The sequence below is a fragment of the Lichenostomus cassidix genome, chromosome 1 (assembly GCF_008360975.1).
Source record: "Lichenostomus cassidix isolate B80296 chromosome 1, HeHo_3.0, whole genome shotgun sequence".
Classification (NCBI taxonomy): domain Eukaryota; kingdom Metazoa; phylum Chordata; class Aves; order Passeriformes; family Meliphagidae; genus Lichenostomus; species Lichenostomus cassidix.
The window spans coordinates 40520428-40534193 of NC_139479.1; the positions used below are offsets into that span (position 1 = coordinate 40520428).

Sequence of the window (13766 nt, forward strand, 5' to 3'; positions counted from 1 at the left end):
TAGATTGCCTTAAACTACTGATATACTATAGATAGAACAATGTCTGCTTACAAACAAATTAGGATTTCACTGTTTGCCAAAAGGACTGGAGATTTCACTTTTGATTTAAGAAGGAAGGAGAAACTTGGAGGTGATTTAGATTACTGAGCCATGTAGCTGGTGGGTGTATGTATGTGTATGTTAAAAATCATTATACGTATTTATGCCCAAAACAAACATGTGGGACAAGGAATTATCTTTAGCAAAAGAAAAAAACTGGATCTCACAGAAATGTGCTGCCAGGGTTATGTGTGCATCTGCTCAACAGAAGGACTTTTTTCTTGCTGAAGCTGATGCTGTGACTAATTGGTGAACTCTGCAGCTGATTTGAAAATTCTAGAAGAATTTGTTTGTCAAAATGTAGAGGAGAATGCAGTGTGGGCAGTTCTGTACAACAAAAGATGAGAGTTCAGGTGGTGACTGAATGTCATATAGCTTTTTGTTACATCTTTGTATTACATCTATGTTAGAGGCCATTTTTGTATTGTTTAGAAAAGTTGATTCATTTGGATTGTACTCCTGAAATACAACAATCTGTGTATTTAGAAGGGCACTTTTAAGGGCTTAATAATATTTATTCCTGCACTGTGGAGGAATAGGATGCTGGGTGGTTTCATTTTCTTCCACAATCATATCCCTAAATCCTTTTCTTAATGGTTTTTGAAATCAGTTTAATGTCTAAATAAGCAGACTTCTCTTACTATGAAAGTCTTTAGTATGCTAAAGTGAAGAGTTTAGATCTTCCCTTTTAAAACTGCTGGTTTTGGTACTTGATTCAGTTGTCCACCCTTCTGTCAAATACAACATAACAGTTAGAAAAATAATTTTCAGTTTTCTCACTAGTAGAAAGTCTGGATTTTGGGATCAGACCTGGTGTCAGTTACTTACTTCAGTAAGTGTGCCTTTGTGGATGATTTGTGATAAATAAAACTTCTCAAAAGTCTTCTGATGGTTTGCTGCATATTTGTAACACATAAAGAATGAGCACACACTTAAAACAGTAAATAATGTTTATTCTCTGCCAAGGAATTTTCTCTTTACTCACTGGGTTTTGGACATGCAGAGAACAGCTGAACTGGGTGAAACCTGGTGGTGGTGGAGTGAGGCTGGTGTTGACTAGTTTAAATATGCTGAAAGCATCAGACCACTGTTCAACTTTCTGGAGCTGAGTGATCACTAGACATCATGTAATACTGAAAAATTGCAAGTCAAGAGTTTATTTTGAATAGGAAAGTAGTATTTTGTAGCTCTGTCAAAGTGGCAAAGCTCTGGGGACATTAAGGGAAAAAACATCAGGGACAGGTTAAAAAGCATTTTTTTGCATATCTGCTATGAGTGTGACCTGAAGGAAACAGAAGGTAGTTTTATTTCTTAGGACAGCTGATGCTGTAGTCCGTAATAGTTTTCATAGTTTTCATTTAACTGGGCCAGAGAGGCTGTTATGGTGTTTACAGAAATATGAGTAGTTCTTTATTCCATCTAAAAATAAAAACATGAATAGTGTATTTCTAAATAGCAAGAACAGCAATAAAATGCTTAAAAGCTTGTAGTTGCTGTAAGGCTGAGGAGCTGTGTTACTGAAGAAGTGATACTCTTTTTAACAGAAGAGCCCACAATTCAAATGTAGCACAAAGCTTTTAAAGTTGCTGAAAGATCCAGAATGGACTTCTGGAGAAAGTCAGACTTTGGCTGAGCAGAAAAGGTCTTGCAGATGCAAACGAGGTATTCTTGAGGAGTGTGCACTGCTCCTCTGGCATTATCGCCATGAGGGACAGGAGACCTGAGGTGGGAAAGTACATAGAGCTTGAAGAGAGTTTGCAAAACGGTGACACATGGGGCAGCAGCATCTGTGGTAAGCACAGTTTTGCTAAACATTTTAAAGAACTGCTAAAAAAAAAAAAAAAAAAGCGCGCAGCATGAGTGAAAAGGTGGTAACATAATCATTAGCTGAATTCCTCTCAGGAACAGTGGACAATATTTCAGCAAGTAAACTAATGCCATTGTCGCTGCAGCGGGCTGTCTACGCCAGTGGTTTTTCTCCAGCAGTGGCAACAGGAGATGCTATTTGGAGAGAATATGAGCTACTTTCTGTGATCCTTTCCTTGTTTATTACCCCTGCACTCACAGTTTTGTACTGGGAGTGTCAAAAGGCCTAACTTTTCCCAGTCCTTTTACTATCCATTTTTTGCATCATTTTGTATTGGCCTGTAAGATCTGCCTCCTGCATCATGATAGCCTGAAAAGAGTGAGATAGATATTTGTTGATTTTTTTTTTTTTTTTGGTGGTTCTTACTCTGTGTATATGTTCTCCATAATTATCACAGAGATAAAATCTGCTTTCAGGGGGGTTTTAAGTGGGGTAAAGCTGAGACAAATATCAGTGAATCAGCCTCCACTGGTAAGGTGCTAAACATATGAGTAAAGAACAAAGTGAGAAATACACCGTTTGTAGCAGTACCAAGGAGAAAAATACCCATTGTTGAATAAAATGGTTTGATTTCATAAGGCTCTGTGCTCATGTGGGCTGTCTTGGGCTTATACAGCTGGGAAAGCATTATGGAAAGGACTTCAAAGAGGTAGGAGGGGAGCAGACATTGTCAAGCCATTTTTTATTTTCCTTTAAAAATATCAGTTATTTCACAGCAAGGACTGATAGAGGAGATACAAAAATGCATTGTTCTGGGAATCTTGAAGCAAGTGGAACAGCCAGCAAAACAACCACATTTGGCAGTGGTGGTAGATACTGGAGGCACAACCCCTCTAAATTAATATGATGGAAAAGGGATGCTTTCTGCTAACTGAGGAATAACTCTGGGAATGTTGGGTGATGCCAGACATTTTTCTGCAGTGTTTCAGGCAGGTTCTGGCAAGAGCTGTCAAGAAAGCAAAGCATGTGTGTGTGCATGTTCTACACTCACTGATTAATGCTGTTTCCTCAAGCTACCATGTAAAGTTGTACACAGCATCTGAGGTGTTCCACAGGAAGATAAAGCATATTTTGCATGGTAAAAAGACCACTGTAGTTTATATTAATAGTTCTTGTGTGTGCACCTTTTTTTACCTTGGGAAAAGAACAGTGTACAAATATAGCCAGGGAACTATTCACAGGAGAATTGGCAAACAGCGCTGCTGAACAGCAAAACATTAACCCTTTTATATTATTCATATAGGGAGGTCACAGTAAAGATATAAATAACTCCCTGGTAGCTTCAGGAAGAAGACCTTTCACATTTCTGTAGATCCTCATTACACAGTTGGGACTTGCTTCCCAAATCACTGAGAACACTTCTGTGCCGAAGTGCCTAGGAGGCGCAAGGTGCAATAAAAGAGAAGCACTTCAGAAAATCAAAGATGCACTCAATATTTTACTGCTTATAAATACAAAAATATATTGTCCATAGCCATTTACAGGAATGGGTGTTGGCACTGTCATTTTGTGTATGACAGTATTGGTTTCCGTATACAGTGGGTAGGAACAGGAGCTGCATGCCTAAGAAGAGGCCATAGCTTTGGCTCTGATAAAAGCTTGTTTTTCCATGGAAAACCTGTATTAGCTGGAAGTAACTTATTACCATGGCCAAAGAGCTCTGGCAGCAAATTTCTTATGAGTCAAGATAGTTTATTATTAGAAAGAAGATAACCTCCATACGTTGTAGGAATGTAGTGTGGAGTTTTAAAGGATGAGTATTTTAAGTGTGTGTCAGAATCACCAAATCCAGAGCTTGATGATGTGTCTGCTTCTAAAGCACCAATGTCTGGAAGTCTCAGACAACATACACCCTGTGATTTTTGAAAACTGCTATTGGGATCAAGTACTGCATGAGACAGTTAAGCCTCTTGGCCCAGGATGCCCAGAGAGAGCCTGTTTCTATCCATTCTTGTAGGGTAGGAGATCACTGATGATAGAATGCTGTTTAAATATGAGTGTGGTGGCAGTGCCAATGTATTAAAGAAAATGCCCTTTTTATTATAAGGGCACTTGTTAAAGAACAATTGCTCACAGTTCGCCATGACCTCAAACAAATATTAAGGCTTCTCACTTAATGACAAAATGCATGCCAAGTCAAATGAATGAGCATGTTGGTGGCACAGAAAACATTTGCCCTGAGGAGCTCAGTATATGCTTGTTCACTTGGAAAAACAGCAATCCAGAGGGACTATCTTGTAGAGATGAGAACAAATAGGAGGTGCTAGCGTTAAGGATGTGATTGGAAATTTTGAATACATTTCTGTGGTGTATCTGGCAGATGTAATTCAGCCCCATTTGCAGTGACATATTGATTTAGTTAGGTAACCTCTTGTAGACTAATTGCAAATAGCAGGGTTTGGAGGAGAAGAGAGCGTCTCACAGAAGATAAGATGAACTTGCTCTTTTTGAAGCTTTTAGAGCTGGCAGTATCTAGTTCTTTCTTTTTTCCTTCAATTTATCTGAAACAACAATTTTCATTTCTTCTCCAGCTGTGCCTTTTTTTCCCCTTTCAGTGCATTGATTGTCTTGGTCTTTAAATTCCAAATTTTCTCATGGATGCACATTTTCCTAAAGCTGAAGTAATACTGATGGAGAGCTGTCATTTCTGTCAAAGATTGCTGTCCCTGGTTAATTCAGAAAAGGACATTGTCAGAAAAGGACAGTTAAATACTGTATGTCCCATGTATTCTCCTATACTCATAAGCCTTCATTGCATTTTTGCTGAAGACAAATGTGCTCCTGACAGTTTGATGCAAGCAATAGTATAAACAACCATAGACACTTATTTTTAATCAGTTCCAAAAGAAAGCCCATAAATTTTATTTTAAAAGTAGTTTGAAGAGAAGACTACTCACCTCAACTCAGCTGCTTTGAGTAAAATGAAGTAGAATTGTTTAGGTGATAGTTTCTCTTTGGATGTTTCCTGTGGCTTTTTGTAATAAAGGGGGAAAATGCAGAAAATCTCCACTGTGGTTCTGGGTGGAGCTGGCCTGAGTAAAGTGTTTATCACTCTGATCTTCTCATTGCAATGTCATCCTCCCAGGGAAACTTGTCTTCTGGTGTCCCACTGTAACCAGCCACCTGTGCAGTTGTTCTTTAACAGACCTGCAGGTCAGTCAGTCCAAACAGCCTGGTTTGAAGAAAAAAGCATTCAAGGATAAAGAAAGTGTCAGTACTGTGTTAGGGATTGATTGTGCATGCAGTTATTTGGCAGAGTCAACAAGGAAATAATTTCAGTCAGGGGTAGGGGAGGAGGAAGGGTGATGCCAAGCAAGTATGAACAGAGTGGGGTTTTGTAGTTTCTTGACCTGGCTTTACTTCAGACAGCACAGCCTGACTGAGAGTGCCCTAAAGTTAATGCAGTGAAGGTTCAAATTGAAATCGAGGACATGTGCCTTTGCTATTATTAAATTAGAATGGCTTTGTGGCAGTTCCATGGGCTAATATAATCCTTTGGAGTGTATCTTGGGGTCTAGGGTGTGGCATTCAGGAATTGGGGCTGAGTAGGTGTATTTGGCTTTTGCTTAAGTATTGGTAAAACCAGTCCTGAAATGCTGCAGTTCTTGCATGGGATTTGACTGTAGATTCAGTCATCAAAATTTTGGTATCTGCTTGATGGGCTTTGGATGCTTACTTTGCTGTTGTAGGAGAGCATCAAGTAAAGACAGTTAGTGTACTGTAGAGAAACATTCAACCATAGAGTCACTAGATATACACTTGCAGGTTGGATGAAGTTACCATCATTGGAGATGTCTAAATGATGCGTAGATGTGGTGTTAAGGACATGGCCTAATAGTGGATTTGGCAGAGCTGCATTAAGGGTTGGACTCTTGTGATCTTAGAGGTCTTTTCCAGTCTAAACAATTTTACTATTTTATTCATCACTTTTTAAACTTCTAAACTAGGACAGGAGTTTCACTATGTATGCCACATCTGGATTCCCACAATCAGGTGTCCAAGTCTCAAATCCCATCCCCTGGGCTTCTCTCATGGATTAGATATCCTACCAGGTCAGCAACTGCAAGTCCAGAATAGGAACTACCATGGTTCCTATGGTAGTAGGTCCTGTGCCATGTTTTTCTGTTTTGTGGGGTTGTGGTACAGGAATACTTGTTACTCCTAGAAAAAGACCTGTTTGAGAGACAAACTCCAGGATACCACTCTCAGCACCTGTAAGAATAATGGATATGTAGGTCATCAGATGATGAAGGGAAAGCATGTTTCACAAGTGAATATGCTGATCAGAGCGTTCATTTCCCTGGGGTTATAGTGGGGTATGCCTGCTGCAGTAAAAGAGGAGACTTTTAAGGACAAATAAGCCACAGTAAATGAAAGGACTGCCCAAAGCATGAGGGAAATCTCTCAGGAGTCTTGTAAGCAAGAGGGTAACTCCCAACAGAAACAACATGTGCTTTCTGTACTCTAGGGATAGATTCTGTGCAGGCTGTGTGTGGGAGATTCATCTTTCTCCCCGGAAACGGAAACAAGTTTGAAGGTGGACGTTGGACACTCTGTCTCCATTTGGAAGCAATGGTCTTTTCCTGAAACGATCTAGGTTGTTTTGGTCTTGGTAGCCAGTGCATCTGTTGTCTTTTGTGCAAGGTGGCCTTGTTTCAACTACTGTGCAGGTAGCTGTAAAATGTCATTCATCAGCTCCCCTGTTTTTGGTTTGGTTGCTTTTCCTTTTGTCTCCTTTTTTTTTTTTTTTTTTTTTTTTTTTTTTTTTTTTTTTTTTAGTTTGACTGTTCTTTTCTGCACAGTCATTACATTTTGAATGCTAAAATTAAGAAATACAGTAAAGATGCTGGTTTTGTAGGCCATACTTCTTTTATGTAGGACAATCTTGGACTTTTGGTGCAACTTTCAATTGTAAGCTGATTCTACTGTGAGAAGTCTAGATATAGATACCCACTCCTGAGCATTTCTTGCTGCTTGCCAGAAAGGAGACACATCAGACTACTCGTGTTATCCTTTTTGTCAGCCTGCTAATTATCTTGGGTCCTGCAGCTTACACACAGTGAATCTGGTAGAAGCTGGGGCAATCTCCAGCTGCAAAGGTTGGTTGTCTTGTGAAATTCAGGAGCTGGAACCTTTGCCTTACCTCACACAGTAACTGCATGATTACAGTCTGCAAATGGTTGTGTCTGGCTTTCAGACTACTTCATTAAGAGTTAATTTATATGCAAGTTTGGTTTTCAAAAAAAACAGCACACATGACTGATCCACCCTATCATAAATTTTTATAATGATAAGGTGGTGCAGGCTCATCTAAAATTCCTTCCAAAGGCGGTGTCAGACTTTTACTTTAGTCATCCTAACCATCTTTTCCTTCCCTGTATTTCTGCCGTAGCAAGGCTTTGTTTACATGAGCTGGATCTTAATAGTTTTACTCCCACTCCCACCCCCACTGGCACTTTGCAACATATTGTAGATTATCATCACTAAAACTTCAGTTTGGCTTTTTTATTAAGAAGCATTTGTTTTCCTCAGAATTCCTCAGCCTGCTTTCCTTGAAGCAGCTCTCCTCAACATTTGACTTCAGATTTGCGGCTGATGTTAGGAGGAGACTGTGTACTTAAGAAAAAGCTTTTTTGTGGCTGTCTAGGAGTGATGGATGGAGAAGGCAGCAGGTGTATAAAGCATATTCAAGAGTGAGTTTGGAGGAGGAAGGAAGGAATGGACTTCAGTCTCTGCTTGCTGATAAGGATGGAGGTGAGGGAGTCTTTAGAAACTAGCCAGCATGTGGATGGCTGGCAGGCTTGGCAGAGATAATGAGCAGGACTGAGGAAAGTGGAGATCTAGACAGGAGAAAATTTGTAGGAGGTCAGGAATCTTGATTTCCTTTCTCCTTACCCCATGATAAAAAGGAAATATGTTTACAGGGTTCGAAAGAATGGTAGAGAAGGGCAGGCGGCAGTGCTGGTGAGGAGCCAGGGTGCTTTGTTTTGCTTTGTGCTGGCATAGCATTGTGCATAATTGATCCAGGTGAAACACCGTGTGCTTTCATTGCCACCTTACCTCCTCCTGATGAAATCTGGGTAAAATGTTTGTGATCTGCTGTGTGTATCTAGAAGGTCAAACAACATGATGCTGTAAACACCTTAACCCATAAATGAGGAGTGTAGTGGTAATGCAACTTCCTTCAGAGCTCCTTTCCCTTGCCTTCCTTATAGCAATTTTCCTTAATAGAGTTATGAGACCCTAAAATGTGCTTTCAGGATCTGTGAGCTGTTGGGCTGTTGCACTGATGAATCTTCTTTCGTGAGCTAAGACCTTGCCTAGAGCTGACTCATGCAGGCATAATGTTTAAGGTGTGTGGGTTTGCTCTTTGGTCAGGTCAAATTACGGTAAAGTCAGAGAAGCCTGAAGAAAAAAAAGCAAATCTAGGGGTAAAGGTTGTGCTTGGTTTTGGCCTTAGTGGGCTACCAGAAGTGCAAAATAAGAAAAAATAAATCCTTGATTCACCAAATTACTAGGGTCCATTAAAACCTAGTTGTCTATTACATTGGTCATCCATTACTTTGTTAGAGCAATCACAAAATAGTCTACAGATACTAATGTTCAGTCAACCAGCTTTGTAAAGACGTTTCTTAAAGAACAAATCATGTAGAAGAAAACCGTAAACTGCAAAAATAGTCCACTTAGGTATTACTATAAATTTTCCAAGTTGCTTAAAAATAGATGTTGCACATATGCTGTACAATGCATCCACTCTTAAATGTGGTAGTTATGTTTAAATATTTAAGTGTTTCAATAGTGTTAAATAGTTTTATACTTGTTCTAAATTAAATTCTTCTGGCAAAGAGTTTTTTATTTTGTTTCTATTGTGCTCCAGACTCTCCTACAGATTTTTGGTGTGGTGGCTGTGGCTGTGGCAGTGATTCCTTGGATACTCATCCCCTTAATTCCACTATTTATTCTTTTCGTTTTTCTTCGACGATATTTCTTAGACACTTCAAGAGATATTAAACGTCTAGAATCCACAAGTATGTAGTTTGGCGGGACCTAATGTTAGTTTGAACCCTGCTTATTATTATGTGAAATGCTAGTATTTTATAGACAGTCCATCAAAGATCTTTTTTCTTTTGCTATGCAAATAACTTCCTTATTGCCTTGGTTCTCAACTAGTGAATTACATGCTTAACTCCTGTTTTGCATAATGATGAACCTAGGGTATGTCAGTTTAACTATCTGTAAATAAAGCTAGTTAAGAACATGCTAAGCTGCTGGTCTTTGGGACCTTGCATGCATATACTAATGGTATTTCTGACCTTATCTGACTCTTGTGCCTGACTTTAGCTTGACTATAATATGGAATATTAAGCATTACGGATAACATGAGTGCCTAATGTCATTCTTAAAGCTCAAAGAATTTCTTCAGTGACAGCTGTTGTTAAAAATGTAAGACATTTTTATATAAATTAATCTGCCTGGCTGTCAGACTGATTCTAATTGAGTAAGAAGACATTAGTTAAAGATATTGCATATTTATTTTTAAAAGATGCAGTAGAGTAGTTTGTGTGGTTAAATATAAAATGGTAGGATTAAAGATTAGTGTTGTACAAAAAGAATTAAATGTTGTCCTTCAGCTATTGTTAAGTTACTCTCATTTCCCTTTGTAGCTCGAAGTCCAGTGTTTTCCCACTTGTCGTCATCCCTCCAGGGGCTTTGGACTATTCGGGCTTTGAAAGCAGAGGAAAGATTTCAAAAATTATTTGATGCACACCAAGACCTCCACTCAGGTTTGTGATGAATTGATGTGAAAAATCAAATACTTTGCACTGTAGGAGGGAAATATCTTATGCCCTCAGCAACATGTATATAATGTGCATTAAAATCAGTAGGAGCTGTGCATTTGTCTCTTTAGGGTAAAATTTCTGTAATAGAACAAAAACATTATCTGTCTAGATTCAGAGAGTTTACTTTGGGCTGTAATATGATTTAGAATACCCATGCATATGCTTTAACAATGTATAAGATAAACATTTGAAAGTATGCCTGATAAGAATACTTTCAGAATAATTTTTAACATTTTTCTTTAACATTCATTTTTAACATTCCATCTTTAAGAAAAGGTGGGGGGAGAGATGCAGAGGAAACAAGCTATTATGCTAGGAGGGGCCTAGTACTGTTAATATGAATAATCCAGGAAAAGTTTCATAAACCTAACTTATTTCTTACTTTGAGCAGCTTTCAGGGCTTAAATTTAATATATGGAATTAACATCATTGGAAGGTGTAATGTACTGGCATTCTGCAAGCATAAGTAATGTAATTCAGGTTTGCACTGTGATTCTTTAGCTTCTGTTCTTCAAATGTTCTCTTACAATGTTTTTCAAGATACAGCAGAATGCAAGTTTTCAATTTTGTGTTTGTTAGGTAAGATTGTGAATTTCCCCTGTTGTAAGGCATAGAAGTATATTCGATGGCTTTTTTGTAATTTACAGATTTACAAGGTTTCAGACCAGACCAGCAAATCTTTTCTTTTGTACAGTTTATCACAGTTTGGAACATAGTGCACACTGACCTTGTTGAGCCCAGTGACTTGTGACTAGTTTAATATATCTTCCAAGGAGGCATCTCTAGCTTTGAATTTCCCATTTCTTAATATTTTAGAGTTGCTAGTTAACTGACCATATCAATGTTACAGTAGCTGACAGCGAGGATAGACAAAGTTTTTTTTCAGCTTAATATTAAAAAACATCTTTAGTCAGTAAGCTGCATATAGAAGTTTCACTATACAAAGAAGACTGTGACATCTAAAAGAAATTTTTTTTTTATATTTTTTGGTCAGATCGGGGGAACATTAAAACACGTTCATTTTTCAGTCATTTTTGTGCATCTTCCTAACTTCAATAATGCCCCTTCTGGGCAGATCAGGAACTTGTTTTTGAAGTCAAGCTTCAGTGCTTATGGTCGCACGCTTTTGTAAACCTAGGCATTTTGTCTTGGTATCTTTCCCACCTGAGTCTTTGGGGTACACCAGCTGGCTTTGTGTGTGGGTTTTGATCCTCACAGGGAATGTGTGCCTGGACAGCAAAGGTGGCCAACACCAGGTGGGCTGTCTTAACAGGAGCATAGTCATTGGAAAGAGGGAGGTGATTATCCCCCTCAACACTTGTTAGCCCATACTGAGAGTACTTCATCCAGTTTTGGACGCCCAGATCCAGGAGACATTCTAACAAACTGAAGTGAACTCTGTTGAGGGGGCACTAAGATTGTTAGGGTATGAACAGGAGAGATTTCCTTGTGGGGGGAGCTGACTGGGCTTGTTCAGCTCACAGAAGAGGCAGCATACAGAGGGTTTGATAGCTGCCTTCCAATACCTGCAAGGATGTTGCCATAAATACACTCCTCACCGTGGTACATAGTGGTAGGAGCAACGAAATGGGTATAAGATGTAACAAGAGAGGTTTAACCTGAATTCAAGGAAAATCTATTTCACTGTGAGCACAGTCAAGCAGAGGAAAAGATTGCCCACATGTGCAGGCTTCATCTGTGTCGATTTTCAGGACTCAAACTGCATAAAGTGTGGAGCAATATGGCGTGACCTCTGAGTTGACTGTGCCTGAGCAGGAGGCTGAACTGGAGATTCCCTGAAGTTGTTTTCACCTTGGATACTTGTTTGTTAGTAAATGTGAACAAGCAGTAGCTGATGTAAGAGAATACCTTTCATACCAGCTCTCAAAGTTAGAGTCCTGGGTTTTTAAGTCTCTAAAGAGTTTTAAATTCTCTCCTGCATTGCAGAAGGCTCTCCCAGCCAGCAATGGTTTTGTTTAGGATTTTTGGCTGGAGTAGTATCGTCCTTTCCATTTAGACCTGAGCCTAGAACTCAGAACACTTGTTTTTGAACCCTTTTGAGGGTTGCCTATGAATTTAGTATTAAATGAATTTTAGATAAAAAACTTCTAAAAGGCATGCTGACATTTGACCAAACCCGTTTCCTTCCTGCCAGTGCCCACCTCTATAAGCAAGCCCATGAGTCATCAGACCATGATGAGTCTTTATTAGTTCCTGTGACTGTCAGATTCGTTCCTCTATGCACAGTGACCCCTGTTACATAGGGAGGTTGCAAAATGACTCATCTCAGGCTGGCAGTTTAGCACACCTTCCTGGACTTAGGATCAATGGAACAAAAGCCTGGAGATGGAAAATCTATTACCCAAGTGTCCCACTTCCTGATTTTATAAGTACACTGTTGCACCAAAAATTACCTGTAATGTCACCAGGAAGCTGCCATAGATTGTTTCTAGGGCCACTTGGTTTCTGTAATTCAGAATTTCTGGATTTCAGAGAGGTGACTAAATTATGGTGAATTCAATTTCTGGAACTAGGTTTCTGAACTGGTGCAGCGCTCCCTTCTGCGTATGTCATTCTGTGTGCTCAGGTGTATGACTCTATGAAATATCTTGTTTAATGCAACCATTAATGCTGAATGTGTGGTCAGCCATATGCAGTTGGGGTTGATGCAAAGAAGTTACCAGCTCTGTACCTTACCTGGATGCCTCTTGTCATCCTCACTCTCACCTTCTGCTGCCCTCCAAAAGTTACACTGAGGTTTCTGTTGGCTGGATTGATTTGATCACTCTGTAATTTGGCTACCCTAGATGATCAGGCTTAAAACTGGACTTAACCTCCTCTCTGTCTTACAAAAGGGAGAATTTTCTTAGTTCGAATTTTTCCCAGCACTGGGCAAAGGAACATTGAACACTTGAAACTGCACTGATCTTTAGCAGGATGTAATGGCAAACAAGGCGGAAAGGGTTGGAGTGGTAACCTTCTGCTGTGACTTGGTAGCAACTGGGACGATTCCTCTGACTGCAGCCTAAGCAATAAATAATGCCATGCTTTGTTATGGCTACTTTTCTTCTTGTTTTGGCCCTGAATTCAAGCATTTTGCCTTCTGTATTGCAGTGTCTTTTCCTGCTGTCTCTTGTGTCTTGTACTGTAGCATATCTATCTGGGATGGAATTTAGCACCAAATTCTGAACACCTGAATGTGGGTGCAGGGTGATGTCCACCTGTGATTTTCCCCAAAATATGTACTTCTAGTAATTTGAATAGCTGTGTATAGTCACACTGGCTGTATTGGGTAGCTCCTACAGCAGTTTAACCAGCTGCAGCTGCCTTCTAAAGGCTTCTAAGGACTTGGCTCTGACAGTTGTGTTGTGATATGTTGTAGCTAAAAGCCTGTAGACTCTGGTCCAGCTACAGTAAACTCAGTTGTACTTCTGCTTTTTGTATAAGACTGTTGAGTCTACTGGAGTTCAGAAGAGGATTCCATTTTAAATAAATGGACCATGCTTCAAGCCTTGACTGATTTTTTTTTTTTTTTTCTCTTCCTGTTACTGTATGTTACACTAGCTGTGGTTGTCGTTGTGGTTGCTATTGGTGTGAAAACTAAGTTAGATAATTTCAGGAAAACTAGTCAATATCCTAATCATAGTCAGTCCATACTGACATGCACTTGAAGATGGCAATGTTGGGGTTTTTTGACAACTTGTAATTGTATCAAGAATTCATTTAGTAATAATTACACAGCTTAGTTTTCTAATAATCCGCTTTTTTTATGTCGTTATAAAATACACTTTAGAGGCCTGGTTTCTCTTTTTGACGACCTCAAGGTGGTTTGCTGTACGTCTGGATGCCATCTGTGCCATTTTTGTTATAGTGGTTGCTTTTGGTTCCCTGCTTCTTGCCAAGAGTAAGTACAGATGTTAAAAAAAGTTCACCCAGTAATTACCATGTATACTAAGTCT

The 13766-nt window shown here is 39.3% G+C and overlaps 1 protein-coding gene across 2 annotated transcripts in view; it reads left to right on the forward strand.

The window, feature by feature from the left end:
- Nucleotides 1-13766, forward strand: part of ABCC4 (ATP binding cassette subfamily C member 4 (PEL blood group)) — a 145671-nt gene that overhangs the window by 89298 nt on the left and 42607 nt on the right. For both annotated transcript variants that reach the window (XM_085057595.1, XM_085057602.1), the window contains exons 21-23: nt 8844-8994; nt 9631-9750; nt 13601-13711. In XM_085057595.1, coding sequence (XP_084913721.1) covers nt 8844-8994; nt 9631-9750; nt 13601-13711 — 382 coding nt within the window. The remainder of the gene's footprint in view (nt 1-8843; nt 8995-9630; nt 9751-13600; nt 13712-13766) is intronic.